Raw genomic sequence first — 17,340 nt, forward strand, 5'->3', positions numbered from 1 at the left:
TATATATGCTGATAATCTATTTGAGGAAGTGCCCTTCCTGAAACAAAATGAGAAATACTGCCTTTTTACTACCTAGCAAATTTTGCAACACAGGCACTGTAAAAATCACTCCCTGCAGAGATTCATCATAGTGGATATTTCTGGCAAAGTATCCTCTTTGTACCTGGAATCTTGTTCTTTCTGCAGCATAGACTTGATAGTGAAGCATGGCTTGCAAGACTTTCTTGTGACCATCTGGTACCAAGCAGACAGCCCCTAGGATCTCCAGCACAGCAATCTTGGTCTTAATGTTCTCAGTCCGTAAACTCTGTGAGATTATGTTGATGCTCTCTGGATGAGCCAGGACATGAGCCCGTCCTTGGGAGTTGTTCATCAGTGCCTTGATACACCCTATAACGGATGTGTGTATACGGCTCTCTGAGGTCTCATAGTCCATGCTCTTCAGGAAGTTCAGCAAACAGCTCAGGCCATCCAGCTCAATAAACCTGGTCACAAACCTGGAAAAAAAACCCCAACAAAAACAGGTAGGAAAAACAAGGAAAGCAGACCAAAGGCAATTTATTCAAAAGACACAATATTATTCAAACTTGCAGCTGTAAAAGATTGCTAGTTTTTAGCCTAAAGTTCACAGAATAATTCCCAGGTATTTAAGAAAAACAAAACAAACAAAAAAGAAAGAAAACAGACTAGCTAACAATGGTGTGTCACATAGTTTCAGGGCAACTATATTACCTCATGACCCTACTGTTCGCTCCCTGTGTTCTTTGTTGCAGTTACCACCAAACACCTGCTGTGGTCCACACCAATAATTGTTGCATTTTCAAGGCTGAATGGATTCTTTTAAATTGCTACATCTTATATACATGCTAATACACACAAGATACATTTTCATACAGACTCATCACCACACTTTTAATTATGGGTTCAGATTATCTTGAAAACCATTTTTAGACTTATGTCAAACTTTGAGTGAATGCTACTTACAGGCATGCACCTCCAGGAGCAGGTACACTGACAGAGACAAACTCATTACCACTGCATCTGTCAGCTGTACTGACTACACGCTCTGATCCTATGATATAAGTGTAGGAACATATAAAGTTTAAAAGTACATGTTCTTCAGTAAAATGCAAAGCTCCTATAATGGCCTTGGCTGCTTTTTTTTTTTTTTGAGTGATTGTTTTTAGTTTGAGGAAGTATATTAAGGTCCACTGTCAATCTGCAGTAGCAAAATGTACAATAAAAACATCATAAATAGAGAAAATACAGAATTAATCAGTTACCAAATAACACACTGAAGACTGAGCCTATAGTAGAACAACTTCATTTTGACTACTGACATCATTAGAGTTCTGTTTCTACTGTATTCTACCATAAAATTTGTCTTTTTTCAGGTTAAGATTATGCTCACTATGCTGATAGATTTGCCAGCTTTCAGCTTATTTGGGCCAGCAGTTTGACCAGAAACATGGCAAAGCCTAGTGCTTTCAACAAAGTTTCGGTCTGTGGTTTGAGTTTTGTTCAAAACTGAATTTCAAAGTGAATATGAGAGTAAGAGCAAGCACACATAGGAACACGTGTGCACCAAAAATGAAAACAAGGTTTAGTTGAACTCTGCTAAGACAATCTGCCAAGTTTCACACAGGTCTGATTGCACATTCTTTGGATGCATCATCTTGTCTACCCTAACAAATCATAGGAGCAAAAGCCCCTCTGCCTCCAGGCCAGAGAGTGGGATCAACATTGTGCACCAGGAATTTGGTAGGTCACTCAGAGCAGTTTGTTATTTAAACTGATTATAGAAAGATCAAAAATTAGTTCAGTTTTTGTAATGCATTTAGCTGCTAGTATGCCAAAGAAGACTGACATAAAGGCATTCATGGCTAAAAGAATCACTGCTAAGGATGTATTTGGAACCAAAATAAGCACAAACTCAACTTGTTACTGAACAATGTGATGTTGTTGGCTTTTAAGCATATCTCTAACCCTGGGCTTAAAGAGCAGAGTTGGTCTTTGCCTCTACTATGGAGGGACTAGTTTAAATTCTCTTTCTCCTCCTCACCTCCAAAGCTCAGTTCTATTAATCCATCCTATACCTTAGCTATTCCTGTCACCCTTTAGGGGAGGGGAAAAAAAAAAAAAAGGGCAAAAAAAAGTTAATTTTTTGCTGTTCTTCTCAGTTCCAGGGCTGAGGGAAGACTTAAGATGGATACCTTTCTGAAGATACAGAGCTCTACTGTCAAAAGAAAGCATCCTGAAGAAGCAGCTGAACAAAGGGTCCCTTAAACATACCTTTGGATGGAACACCTGGTCTTATGACAAGACATGCAAGGCAATACAACCTTTATGTATTTTAGCTTGCTCTGATGACCGTGTGAAAAAAATGGTAAATGCACAGAAGACACATTGTCCCAATTAAGTACAATCCCTTACTAAATTCACTGGCAGAGCAATTTTTCTAGGCCTGTTTGGATTAGGTCATTCCAAAAAGGAGGCATGTGCAGAAAAGCGGTGTGTGCCACAGACCTTGATTAATGACATAACTTAAAACAATGTCAGGATTTTCCTGTACTCTTCCTAGTCCAGAGAGAAAACAGTAAGCTGCATTACTCAATAGGAAGCAAAATCAACTACCTTCCCATTTCAGCTGACATCAGAAGCAGGAATCAAATGATGATTTTCACCTTCCTTTTCTAAAACACTTAGTTCATTATTCTCCAGAAAAGCTAGAAATCATGCAAGAAGAAGATAAAGAAATACCAATAGCAAGTTTCTGAGCCAACAGACACTCTCAGTATGAGAATTTGCTTGGTGTGATCATGTATCTGGGGAGGTATCTATGTAAATGTCTGTACAGGTGAGAAAAAGAAGTGGGAGTTTAGCTGACAGGCTGAGCACCAAAATCCTCACACCGTTAGGTGGTTGTGCATCTGTAGGTCTGTAAGCAGGGACATGTGTGTGTATGTGCAAAGGCAAATGCAACTCATGCAAATAAAGTACCTTCTTTCTCATGATATACACATATGTAACTAACTGCCATCCTACACATCCTGTATGCTGCAAAATAAGGTCTTGTTCTAGACTGAAAGGTGTAAAGTTAAGCATATTTGCCAATGCATTCTGGCTAACACATTCAAAAACTCAAGTGTAAATAAAGCAGGGTGTGTTTTAATAGGTGCTAAACAAGCAAATTAAAGCCTAACCTCACCTCAGACTCTCACTTGACCAGTTTAGCACACTTTAAAAGGCAAGGCGCCTCTTAGTCTTTTAAGTTTTAGAGAGTGCTGATCAGAATGAGTTAGCTAGCTCTAACAACAAACCTTTCATCCAAATACAGATGCAGTGCAGCCTAAGAGGTAATGACCCACTGATGGATTCCAAGTGTAGGGGTGGGACAGCCTCCCTGTGAGACCTGATCCAGCTCAGGAAAGACAGAAAGATCATAGGCTGTGGGTGTGCAGAGAGCAGGTTCCCATCCTGTTAACATCCAAGGCTACACTTCCCTTCAGCATCAGTTTTTGAATCAGGGGGCACACATAATCAACAACTATTGAACTGCTGAAAAATTCAGCATAATGGGTTTTGCTTGCTAGATGCGTAAATGATAATCTCCAGTATGCGCTTGAATGCAACATGGCTAAATCAAACAAAAATAATAGAAGGTAAATCTGAGTTAAACAAAAGAAGAAAAGCAGCTAGCAAAGGGAGCTAGTGAGGATTCAGACTAAAGGAGTTTTCTGGGGTTCCAAAAAGTGGGGTTTTTTTCGAGTCCCTCATAAGTTTTTACTTTTGCTGCACTTCTGAACCTCCATTTTTGGGCACTAAAATATCAGAAGAAAAGCTCTTCTCTTGCTGCTTCTGTCCAACAGTTTGTCATCACACTTGTTTACAGTCATAACTTCTTACAAACCTAAAAGAAAATGTGTTTCTTTACAAGATGCAGATGTGGGGGTTTTGTTCTCTGAGGCTAGGGTTGTTCCTGCATGCTGGAACATAACCTGGCTTTATTATTTCAGGGAAGCTCCTAAATACCAGAACAAAATGCACTTGCTCAAAGGCGGCCAACTAGCTGCCTAGGGATGCTTCTATCTGCTGTTCTCCAAAGACGAGAGGAATTTAAGATTGGGGAGGTCTGCTTCAGTTTTTATTGCTGTTAGAAGTGGTGGGTTGGAATGAAGGCACAGATTAGTACCATTACTCTGGGTTTTCTACTAGAAGAGACACAGTTCTATAGTAAAATAAATCAGAGAGACACAAATACATGCATTTTTTCTTCTTTTGATTCCTCTAGATCTGAGATTTCAAGCAGAGTAGTCTATTGGTAAGCTGTGAGAGCCCCTGTGTACCCTACCATCAAAAATAGATTCCAGACAGTTCATTTCATGTGTAAATTTAGCTCTCTATTTTCTTCAGAGGCCTGATGAACAGAAGTGGTGCGGAAAATAGTATTTGATGTCCAAATTCAACTAGAAAGACTAGTATTTTGAAGGCTTGGGTATCATACTTCTTATGAGAGGGATTTGATGGAGCTGAGGGCCTCTCTACTGCAACCTTTCCATCAAGAAGAAATTGGCTTGTTGATCAGGCATTGGCACACAGCCCATTTGGCAGTCAGCGAATTGAGTCGCTGGAAATTAGTTGAGACATAGGACTTAACTCAAAATTTGGCTTGGCTTAACTATTTAAAAAAAAAAAAAAATCCCCATAACCATCGCCAGCGATTTAGAAGAGAACACTTTATAGGGCAGCTCATAGATGCTTGTACTGAGCTTGTTAAGGTTATTATAAACACATGAAGCAACACGGTGTTGTCAAGGGGATCCAGCAGAAGCAATATACCTCTGAGAAGGAAAGCTTTCAAGCCTTTGAGCAAAAGACATTTCTCTTTCTTCTTCTCCATTACCTTGCTCTCAACAAAGAGGTCTGACTACCCTATTCAAAAAGACAGAGCAGAACAACCAACGGTGGCCACCAAAGTGTTTCAGATGGACATAGCAGAGAAGCCTTGCTGCTGTGACTATGCTCAATGAAAGCTATCACTTTTGCAAAGGAAGCATCAAGCCAGCTCCCCATTAATGTAATAGAGTTGCTACCTCAAGTCTCAACAGCACAGGTCTTTGGTTTAAAACCCATGTGAGAGCTGGGAGTTTGGCAGTTATTTTAGCTTCCATTTACCATGAAGTCCAGCTGCATTTTATTGTGTTCTCTGCTTTAGGACAGTGATAGACAGGATGCAACAGTCACTTAACCCCTTGGACTAGGTCTCAATATAAGCCACTGTTTCTCCAATTCCATGTTTAAAACTCTCACCCTACCCACATGCTAAAGTTACCAAAGCCTTTATGTCTCAGAGGAGCAAAAGATTCTGGCTTTGTGCTCTCTTACAGCCCATCAAAACAGGAGGTAGAATACTGAGGTTTAAGCTGATGCTCTCTACCTCATAGTTGCCATGAGGTGAGAAGCTGCATGCAGTCAACTTTTTAAACATCATGAAGGGGAGAAGCACAATCAGCACTTAGCTCTGCAAGAAGTCTCAGAAATATCTTCACTTCAAGTCAATGTAACTGCAATGCAAATTCTTAGAGATAATTCTTCAAGTTGTTTTTATTTATTTAATTAATTGGCTTGGTTTGGCTCCCCCTGCAAAAAAAACTTGTTCAGTTAGGCACTATTGAAGCTCTCTGGAACTATAATTTCATCATCATGTGGATGCAAACACATTTGGCCTATTTTGGGCCCAATACAAAGACACTCAGAAACTTTTTGACCGAGTGTTTCCTGAGATCATATCAACTATAGTTATCACTTCTGCATAATGCTCTTCAGAGTGTTAAATGGAAGAGGTTTCTACACTGGTTAGTTTGCTATTGTTCAGAGCTTTGTTCCCAGAAAAAATAATGACCTTACCTTCAAAGATACAGTACATAATAAAGTCTCTTAACATTTCTCTCTGCCACAGTTACACATAAAACAGGAAGAATGCCAAACCAGGTGATGTCAGATGGATTAGCTGCTTTGTACCAAATAGTTCACATTACTAAAGATAAGGGGAAGCCTGAATTCAAAGTTCAGAGTAGAGGCTGAGATTTTGCCCAACATGAATCAAATTACATGGGACATTCAGGGGGCTTGTGAAGTCTAGAATCTGATCTTCATAGTCATTACCTGTGTTTGCACATATCTGCCACAGGTTTGCACATATATGCCACAGTCACAGCAGACTTTGTATTTTATTTTCCTGAAGCTACATGTTTCAGCATTAGTGTGCCCTCCCAATTAGGCAGGTTCAGACCAGGGACTGTAGGGCTTTCTGTGAATTGTCTGAAATACCAGAGAAGCTTGTGTGAGGTGAGACAAAGAGGTTTTTGTTCTTGCTGCTCTTCCCTGTGTCATGTCTGACCAAAGGGAGGCAGTGAATTGTGATGAAAGACGAACAACATTACCTCATGGGCTGAGTCCGCAGAGCTGTCTTCAAGTCTTCAACTATTTTGTTTTTCATTTCTGTTTCTTCTTCATCGAAAGCATATAGAGTCTGCATCTGTTCAGAAAAGATGACAATCAGGAAAGCTCAGGCTGCCTGGAAGCTAAGAGACAGGCTGGGAATTATGAAAAACAACTATCCCATCAACCCAGGCAGAGGTGCCTGCTGACCTCTCACCAGGAAAGCAGCACCTCAGCTACAAAACTGAATCCAGATGAGGCTGCTCATGTGGACTGGCAGCAGCATACCGCTTTGCCACACTGGCTAAACTAGGGTTCTCAGATTACCCCCCAAAAATCAGACTTGCCAGTATGGCCTCAGAAAACTGTAACTAATTTGGAACAGTGATCTGCTGTGGTGATCTATGGATACGTGAAGCAGTTTGTAGAGAGAGGTAATATCTTTTATTAGACTGACACGGCTGGAGGGATTTGGGGGGGAAAAAAAGAAGAAAAAAAACTCCAAACTTGTGTGTCAAATTTCAAAGCATAAAAGCTTTTTCTTCAAGTGACTAAACAGCCTGCAAGTACCCTGAATTACAGTTTGTGTACATACAAGTTGGACTTTCCTTCCCCATGCCAAGTATACCACTTGTTTTAAGATACTGATTTTTCCTATACACTTTGCCCTTGCTAGTTAGGAACATTTACTGCAAGAATCTGGAGCATCATAAAATCCCTGTCCCTGCTTTTTAACAAGTAAACTGAAGCACACTGAGACTAGATTTTCCCCTGGTATGTAGCTTGAGATAACTAGAGCTTGCAGGCGGCTGGAACTGAAGATGCTGTTGTCACTGTAAATTGTGGTGAGAGATGATAAGAGGAATACATGCAAAAACCAAGGTTCTCAAAGTCAGGCAACACCATTAAAAAAAGTAGTATATCAGGAAAATAAGGCTCCAGCACTCAGCACCACTGCAACCTTGTGATGTGAAGCAAGGCTGCAGTGCCCATTGCATATACCATTCAAGTTCAAAATTCTAATGTGTGACTTTTTAAAAAGTCAAGATTCAATGCTAGAAATTCTTAGCCTATAGCTATGTCTTCTTAGTCACTTTAATTGTAAAACAGAGAGGATAAATGTTTCTCTTATTGGCAGGACTTCTGGGGGATATCACTCAGTGGTATCTGGAAAGCAGCTTTGAACCCCTTCTAAAATGAATAACCCGATTAAACTAGTATCAACTGTCAGGGATGTGATATTATACCTCTCTGTGGTGGAATCTGAGTAGCTACAATTGCGGCCCATTGCAGCAAAATATTTAAGGGCTTTTTTTACTATTTAGCAAGCACCAAAGAAAACCTTCCTCTCTCTGGAACTTCCTTTAACTCTCCCCCTCACTCCCCAACACCTCACTTCCCTTAGAAGTGCTCCCATGTTGCTTGCTTTTGCAAACCATGTGGTGCCAACACATGTCAGATCCTGAGGGTGGTCATTGGCTACATGCCATTGCTGTCTTATGCCGAACAGCTGGCATAGGGAGATGTGTTTAACTCTAGGGGTCCTCTCTCTGATCCACGCTAAAGTCAAATTCACTCAGTAACAGAGCAGGCTATTTCCTGCCCTAATGGAATGACAGAGCGCTACTGATGGAAAATGAGCTGATGATGTTTTATCTTTTGCCAGCATCCCCCAACAGCCAGAAACATAAATTGAAATGCTTGAGCCAAGCCATATATGATCCCCCTTTTCAAAAAATAAACAGAAATCCTGAACAGGCATTATGGAATCTCAATGGCAGAGTCCTGGGGTGTGATTTGGGGCTTGATTTTTATTTTCTTGGGTGACAGCCCATCTGGTCATCTTTCCTTTGGCCCATAAATGTTCCTTTGAAAGGCTCCCCTTCCTTCAACAGCTTAATTTCTCCTCTGAGCCATTGGCGGGGGGTGGGGGGTGGGGGGGGAGCAAATGGATGGTAGGAAGCTGCTCAACAGTATTTCATTCAGAGGTAAAAAGGCCCATTTCCAAATGAAACAAATACAAATAATCTTGCCTTTACAACAGAGGGTGATTACAGAAAACCCCTTTTCTAAAGCCACAGGCAGCCAAGAGCCCTTCATTTCTCACTCCTGTGCATGGCCAGGAACTCAAATCCTCATGCCCTCTCTAAAGACAGACTGGTCACGCGTTTGTGTTATGAAATAGCTTTCTCTGCAAGTTATAGAAAACATAACTGTCCCTGGGAGACAGAGGGGAGGAAACTGTCATTATTTGAGGCTGGATTTAATTAACGTGGATGACTGATGAATTGCTTTATGAACTACAAACTGTACTCGAGGACTAACATCTGCTGTGCTGGGGATGCAGCTAGTTACCATCACTTAACCAAACGTACTAGGAAGACTAAGCAAAATAGTGCCAGGTCCTTACCTGGTCCCTAAAAAGTGGTATACGAAAGGCTCTTTTTTACAAGCACATTTTGCATGTTTAAAGTTTTACAGATTAAGTGCATCACCCAGGGAAGTACAGCATCTAGTTACTTGATTTGCCAATTAAAAAAAAAAAAAAAATCATTAATTTGTGAAAACAATCATTCACATAGAATTTTATTTGTAAAACTTCAGGTAGTCCAAGAAATTACTTTTGAAAATTTGGCTCCATTTAAAATGAAATATTTTACTTTTATTAAAAGCAAATATTATTTCCCACACTTTATCCTAATGGCTAATCATTCCCCTAAACTACTGAGAAGGAAAGTACAGGACCATGACAATACGTGTGAGAAAGAGAGAGAAAAAAAGAAAAAAGAAAAAGAAAAAAGAGCATGAACTAGCATTAGCAAAACACTGTATGGTGGACCTAGTTTTACTAAGCAGTCTCACACAAATGAAATGAAAAAAGAAAGAAGCAAATAGAATAAATAGTGAAAGAGCAACCTGGATGCTCTGATTTCTCATTATAGTCCAAGCTCTTTCTTTAGATCTTGTCTAAAATCATAACTAACAAAGTGTTATCATTATTGAAATAACTTCCAGTTCATAAACAAGTAAAATTAATATCAAAATTTTGATTAAAATGATTGTATTGCATGCCTTCTATGACATAGCTGGACAATACTACTTTAAAACATTTATTCAAAGAAGACAAGTCTTAATATTCAAGGTGCACCACATCTTTAACTACACTAAGGCTAAACTAAGAAAAGAAATTACGAATCATAAACTATGAATAGAGGTAATCTAAAAACCCTGAATTTTTAAGCAAATAAGATTAAAGTAACATAGGTGTCACCTAACCCAGATGGAGGAGCGAGTTCTCATCCACCTGCTAAATTCTGCTGAAAGATATAGATTTTTAACATTCTGTGAAGCTGCTCTGCCCCGAACAAATGCTTTCTGAGGCAAGGAAAATGGCCTGGTTACAGCTGTGTTTATTAATCTTGACCCCTGTCTCATACTCTCAACTGAGCCATCTCTCCTGAAAAGCTGAATCTGCAACTACTGTTCACCTGAATGTCCCTGTGTGGAAATGCACACAGCCAAGCTCATAAAAGCAAGGCGCTGCTGTCAGAAGTTTTCCTCCACAGTAAAGTGAGGGCTGTTTATCTGTGCTGCCAAGCAGACAGTATCATGGGGTGAGGAGGGCAGGAGAGCACAGGGACGTTTCTTTACTAACATGCTAGCTGCTGCATTTTGAAGAAAAGAAGTTTTGTGTGTTGATGAATCAGTAGAAGATGACAATGACCTTGATAAACGAAATGGTCTCTAAATGTGGACGTGCAACCTGTCCACAGTCATCAGTATTATTTATATCGTGCAGACAGCAGAGGACTGGGAAAATTTGGAGGCTCTTCTTTCTAAATTAGACATTATTAGCAGCCATCCCTTTCTCTTAAGGATTGGTCTAGAAGACTCTACCAATTATCTGTTTGGGCCCTTCCTTTCAAGTCAGGCTACCTGAAGGATAGGACAGTCCCTCCACAAGAATTGCACAGTACAGACTTGTAAGGAGATCCAGTTCTACTGTCATATGTTCTTGTGAGAATTGGGCTTAAAAACTATTAAAATCTAAAAAGTCACAGCAACAGAAACAATTGTGGGAACAGATCTGTGCCTAAAATGTGTGGTTTTTTGAACTGGATCAGGAATCTCTGACCTAAAGTGCTTCCTAACATAGTGGTCTAAGGTTACAAGTAGGGAATGTCAAACACGTCAGGAATCAACACATTGCTCTCAAGCATAATCTATAAGGGGCAGATATGATGGGTAACACTGCAACGGGTCTTCTGAGAAAATCATCCTTGAGCACAGGGGCCTTGGCCTGCTGAAATGCACAGAAAGATACTTAATATTAGCAGGATAAATGTGTCATTTTCATTTTATCAGCGGGCAGGGAGAACTTTTTTGCCAAGTTAATATATAAAAAAGAACTTCATAATTAAATGAAAGGATATAGAAAAAGATGTGAAAGCTACATGTAAAAAGATTCTTATGCAGTTAATTCACAGGAGATGCAAAGATTAAATTTTATTAGAAAAAACAGGACTTAAGGCATTTTAAACTAACACTTCTGTGATTATTGCTACCATTTCAACTCTAATACTTCTTGCAGTATTTCTAATTAAAATATTGCAATATCTGATAGTGCCCAAGAGACACAAACTGAAATAGAATAGACAGTGTCAGGAAGCAACATGAAACATGTTTTTCTTTGACCACTTCTGAGCCAACTCCATTTGGATGCAGTTCGAAAAAATAAAAATTAAAAAACCCACCACTAAATTTAGGACTGAAATTATAAGGGACCCAAAATAACCGTTTAGCAGAGGTCTAAATAATAATGAATAGAACATGTCTTTTAAAGCGTGTTGGAGCTGTTTCTCAGTTGTATTACTCCAGTTTTCCGCTGATACAATTCCTATGAAATCAAGTCAACTACGTTTCACCTGCCTAAGAGTGAAGCAACTAAATGGTAAATCAGAAGCAGGGGTTTTAACCCCAGTGTCTCTTCTTAACACTTCAAGCATAACAGTAAATCATGAGGTTTGAAGCCAAATAAAAGGTTATTAATCATTCAGTGCTGAGGCAGGCAAACAACATTACTGGGGCTGGTGTTTACTGGTGCTCTTAAAACATGTTTAAAATTAGAAACATAGGCCAAAATATAGTCTCATTCCACGGAACTGCTCCAGTTTTACAATAGTGGCGTGTACATATTCACTCCAGGTTTACATCAAGATCATTTAAAGCCTAATCCAAAAGTCACTGAAATCAATGGAAAAAAATTCAGTAGATTCAAGAGGCCTTGGATCAAATCCTACCAGAAGTATTTGGCTCAATGACATTGCAAGGTTTCATACTTTTTTTTTTCTTTAATGGTTCTTGTAGAGCAAATTTGTTCAGTCAGGAAATCAAAGCACAGTACCATGCCAGTCACAAAAGCTCAATCTCTTTTCTCAAAATAAGTCCATATTCTTTCTATTTCATTACTCTGCCTCTAGAAAATCTGGTGATCATTTTGGTTATTCATGACTCACAGTAGAAAGCAGCTTTTCTTTTGTCCTCTTACAGTGAATTATAATAACTTGTAAATCTTGATTTTTTTTTTAACTAATCAAGACATATTTCACCATGAGAAATGCATCAGTATTGACACATTTAACATCCATTATTTTTATGAAATTATTTTATAGCTCATAACCACAATAAAAGGTGCAGAGAAGCCTTTAGAAATCAAACATAAAAGCATAAGTAAACAAACGAGGTGTGCTACCTAAGATGCTAGGAACAGAATTCTATCATCACTTCTGCACAACTGCCAAAAAAGGCTGAGTAGATATTCAGTAGACATTCATTGCACATGAATAACTGGAGGCAAAATTCTACTATAAAATCAGTAAAAGGATCAAATTTCAAAATATAAGATCTACCATATCAAAGGAGATCAGTGGACACTATGCAAGTCTTCTGCTGGTGACCAGCTCTACTGCGTGCTTCAGAGGAAGAGACATATTATACAGTTATTGAACAAGGACAATTAAAGAAAACTTTCCTCAAATATCTTGTTGGCTTGTATCTGATGTCCCAAGTGTTACAGCCTTATGGTCCTCTATTTATCTGCTCTTATAGAAGTGGATATTATCTTACATACCTTACCTTTTCTTTAATTTTTCTACTAAAATAATAACTCTACTGTTATTTTGTAGATTAGTTAGAAATCAATTTGAAACCATACAACAAAGCAAAGCTTTACCTAGTTTTCAAATAGTTTATTTTCTGATTCATCAAATATTCTCTTGTTCTTCTGTTCTGAAGGGATAAATAGGGCCCTTGGTTCCCTCTTGTCCATGATTTCACATAATCTTCACTCAGAGGCTGCATTTAAAGACTCCTCCTGAAGATCCAAATTATTTCAACTCTGCTTGGCCCAAATGACACACAGGTCTCCCAAAATGCTAACTGCAGTTAAAAGTATAGTCTTGGGAAAAGATGCTTTCAATTGTCACCGTTTCAGGCTGGCTAGCCCTGCCAAGGCACAAGTATGAGTGCTGAAAGCTAGCTTTACATTAACATTCCTCGAAACTTCCAAAGTAGGGGTCATAGCTGAACTACCTTTGTGCTCCAACAACAGTCGAGAGCATGCCAGTCTCTAAGATCATTATGGTCTACTACAGTTTAAAGCCAGCTCAATTGCACAGGAATTAAAAAAAGCCACACAGCCATTTTTGTCCCTTCTTTTCAGATCTAAGGTTCAGGGCCATACTTTGGGATAGGCTTCACAGCTGACATGTAAATAATTTTAAATCATCAAACTCATTAGTCCACCTCTGAACTTTAATTCCAGAATCTAATTTGATTGCCTTCAGTGCTCAGTACTGTAGAAATAAAAATTGGAAATGCTTATGGTGCTTTCTAACCTATTCTTCTGCTAGAGCAGGACTCTATCTTAATACATATACTCGTCTTCTTTCAGAAGTCCTATTTTAAATCAGTCATGCATTTGGGCTGACATTCTTCCCCTTTGGAGACTTCTTCCTAAAGAAACACATCTCTATGGTAGGAAATCTTCCCTGCTTTGAAGGAGAGGTAACTTACTGCTGCCATAGAATTGATGCGATCAATGTAGTAATCTGGCCAGCTGGTAGCAAGCTTATTAGGATCTTCTTGTTCCTGAAACAGAAAGTTAAACAACGTTACGCAAGAAGCCTTTATAGGATGAAATGCCACTGTAGAAACAACTGGGATTCTTCACTGTGCTGTTCTTTATTATGGTATCTCCCCCATAATCTTGTATAATGCACATAGTTGTGTGGCATTTATTACAAACATTTCTGAAAGTGTCATTTTAAGCACTATCATCACAGTGTGTCAGATAAAAAGAATCCCCTTCAGATAAGTTTATTAAACACAGAATAATAAAGTTTGATGGAGATACAGTTATCATTGGCATCTAAGCAACAAACCTCAATCCCTTAAACATACTATGTTCCCAAATAGAAGGACAGCCCATTTACAGATAACAGGTTTATATTTTGTAGCTTTATATCGACAGATCTTATAAATATTTTTGGCTCTCTACTGCTAGGGTGATGGTGGGATTTACCAACAAAGGAGTTTCTCAATGGAGAAAAAAAAAAACAACAAATCAAGTTAAGGAACCTGAAAATAAGCCAAAAGACTGTCTCATTTTGACATGATAAAGGAAAAACAGGTTTAGACTGGACATGAGGAAGCACTTCTTTACCAAGAGGGTGGTCAAACACTGGAACAGGCTTCCTAGAGAGGCGGTCAATGCCCCAGGCCTGTCAGTGTTTAAGCAGCATTTGGACAATGCCCTTAATAATATGCTTTAGCTTTTGGTCAGCCCTGAAGTGGTCAGGCAGTTGGACTAGATGATCATTGTAGGTTCCTTCCAACTGAAATATTCTATTCTATTCTATTCTAAAAAGTTAAGCACAACCTCAGAACATCTGAAGGAACAGAACAGCCTCCCCTTAATGATAGTAGGAGCAGTATTAATCCTTCTATCCCTACCTCCCAAGTAATCCACCTGAAATCATCTTCACTAGACCAGGCTCAACCAAGCTCAGCTTCTAAAAGAAGACCTACCCCTACTCAGGAACCAATTGTTTCCTGTTCCTTGGCTGCTCAATGGAAATAAGATTTCATTCTAATAGGTCTATTTATTTCTAGATAGGTGTTACAGGCATAGGTTCCTAGGATCCTAATCTCCCATTATAAACTACAACTTAATCATATTAAGACTCCTAGCATATGATAAAAGATTGAACCACTTGACTCATCCTAAGGATGTCCAAAGATCTATGAAGACTGTGTGGATCTCACCAATGTTGTCAGTGTATGAATGCTTACTCATACCAGAAAAGTTACTCTGGAAGATATATGGATCAATATTAAATGTGTAGGTCTATCAGAGTACCTCAGTTATTCCAGAACTGTTTGGTTTAGAGATAATAAGTAGCTCTACATGTTCCCCGCTGAGAGAAAATACTTGCACTCAGAAAATACCTTGCTACCTGACAAGTTCCTGCCAGGCTACATACCAACACATGGCAATGATTCTGCACAAATAAAAATCTTCATATTTAGAATTAAAAACAAAATCACAACTGAGACTTGGATCTTTCCTTCCCCTCTCTTCATTCCACTGGTCTGTAAACTAAAAGACTATCTCCATTCACAATAATGACAAAGCAGCTTTGTTCCCATTTAGCAAAGGACTGTAGTACAGACACATCCTAGACAGATCACAACTCTTTATTCAGCCCTTGCAACCAACAGAAGATTTAAACAAAGCATCACATAGCAGGCTGACACTGTATGAAAAGTATAGGAGGCTGGCAAAGTGGCAACAGTTGCTATGCACCCACCACCTCATGATAATAAATGGTGCAAATAAGAACAAGATGACCTTTCTCAAATTAAGTGAGAAGTTCTACTGCTTTTTCTTACTTTCCTTTCCTGGCCACAACCAGCAGCAATCTGAGGAACCCAAAGCCATGCCAAATGGCACATTACAGAAATATGCAACTCCCTACCAATAGCCAGTTAGAATTGCCACACCACATGTTATTGGTAGACGGCATTTCACTGCCCCGTTTCTGTGTAGAATACTTAGGGGCAATCATAACCCTGACAACTGTTTCACACTCAGCACACCTTAACCTCCTATGAAAAAAATCAAAATATGACCTTGCTAATGGAAAAATAAATTAAAACATACATACAATAGATAAATACAGCATTATTTTTATAAGATAATCTTATTGTCCTTGAAGAGAACAATAGAGATGGGGAGCTAATACAGAGGTAGTGAAGTAAAATAATTCTGCAGGGAACCAGGTTCAGCCACCAGTTTGAAGTACAAGGTGTCCTCATATACCCTTCTGAAATTTTTCTCTGCATAGAATTATGAAAGTGCAAGTGACAGATATAATTGTTTGTAGAGTACACGTGACAAGAACATTGTCAGAATAGGGAATACGTATGTTCCCTATGCTTCTCCTGCCTCCATTCTGAACTTCAAGTAAAGAAACAAACACATTGAAATTAAGGACTGCCTGGATCCATCATCTGTATCCCAAAATAAGCTAAAATACTTTCTCTACTTGCAATTCTTTAATGAAAAAAAACCCAGTATAAATGCTGGAATGCCACAACTAACCTTTCTATATGTCTAGTTTAGATGTGCAGGCTTAAGAACACCAGGATAGATATACTAAAAAAATCAGAATTCTGAATAATTTCCTACCTGAATCCAAACCATTAGAAATTTCACAACCAGAACCAAGGATAAGACGACTCTGATCCTTTAAAGCATATCTGTACATGCGGTTAGCTTGGTGAATGAGTTAAGGTCCTTGGTGTATCCTGCTTTTGACCATTGTCCATCCACTACAAATTGGTCTAAACTCTGACTCTCCAAGTCTTATGTTTTGGTTTTATTTTTAATTAGAATTGGGAGAAAATTGGCTTCAGTGGAACACAGCAAGTGTAATCTTTTTTCCTGAACTAAAGTCATGACTGAACCTGTGTATTGCTGAGGTTAAAAAAGTTTTAGCAGATAGTCCACTATGCAATCCCAACTTTCTGAGTTGTTTCAGTCCAGAAGCATATTAAGCAGAAAAGTCCACCTAATTTCAGTCGCCCTCCACACTCCCTGTTCAGACCAGAATTTTATGGTTGTCAATGTGGTTTATTTCATTAGAATAAATATGATTATATACTTAAAACCTGGCACTCTATTTCCACTATGAAGCCTTAGAAAGCTATTTATACTTGAGATGAACATACAGATTTTCATCCAGCCTCATTAAATCATTAGGTGGTACAGTGTTATTTACAGCAATCACATGGGCAACATTTTCAAAAGAGACACAAGATCACACCTGTAGCATCACAGCCATATGGAGAAAAAAAAAAAAAGAAAAAGTTCATTGCCCAAATTATCTGAGTTCTGCCCATGGTAAGAAATTGCTATACCACGTTTCCTCTCAGAGAGGGGAAGAGAAGTCGAAAATGGAAAGCAATTCAGGATGTGGGGTGTGTGTATGTGTGTGTGTGGGGGGGGGAGCAACAACAGGGTGCTGGGGTCTTTTGTTTGTTTTGTTTTGTTTTTATTGTCTTCAGGGTTTTGACCCTCAAATAAAACCCCAGAGAAAACTACAGAGCAACTTGATGATAATGGCAAAACCCTTCCTTTGCTTCAGGAGACATAGAGAAGGGGGAAAAAAAAAAGCCAAACCAAAAAGGAGGCCCTAATATACAAGGCCACGTAGGTATCAAAAGCTGGAAACAATAACCCATCTGTATAAGGGAAAACATTAGCTGAAGGAATCTATTAAAGCAAAGCCTTCTCTTAGCTCCTTGAGTAGTGTAAATATTACACTAAAAAACAGA

The 17,340-nt window shown here is 38.9% G+C and overlaps 1 protein-coding gene across 1 annotated transcript; it reads right to left on the reverse strand.

Moving 5' to 3' along the window:
- Window positions 1-163: 163 nt before the first annotated feature.
- On the reverse strand, window positions 164-15,569 carry LOC104520706 (disheveled-associated activator of morphogenesis 2-like; the record flags this gene model as incomplete). Its single annotated transcript, XM_029083621.1, has 4 exons — window positions 15,480-15,569; window positions 13,516-13,590; window positions 6,444-6,538; window positions 164-497 (listed from the first exon to the last, which is right to left on the reverse strand). Coding segments are annotated over exons 1-4 (594 nt in total), but the record flags the coding sequence as incomplete, so codon positions are not given.
- Between the last annotated feature and the right edge of the window lie 1,771 nt (window positions 15,570-17,340).

The sequence above is a fragment of the Antrostomus carolinensis genome, unplaced genomic scaffold (genome assembly GCF_000700745.2).
Source record: "Antrostomus carolinensis isolate BGI_N321 unplaced genomic scaffold, ASM70074v2 Scaffold52682, whole genome shotgun sequence".
Taxonomy (NCBI): domain Eukaryota; kingdom Metazoa; phylum Chordata; class Aves; order Caprimulgiformes; family Caprimulgidae; genus Antrostomus; species Antrostomus carolinensis.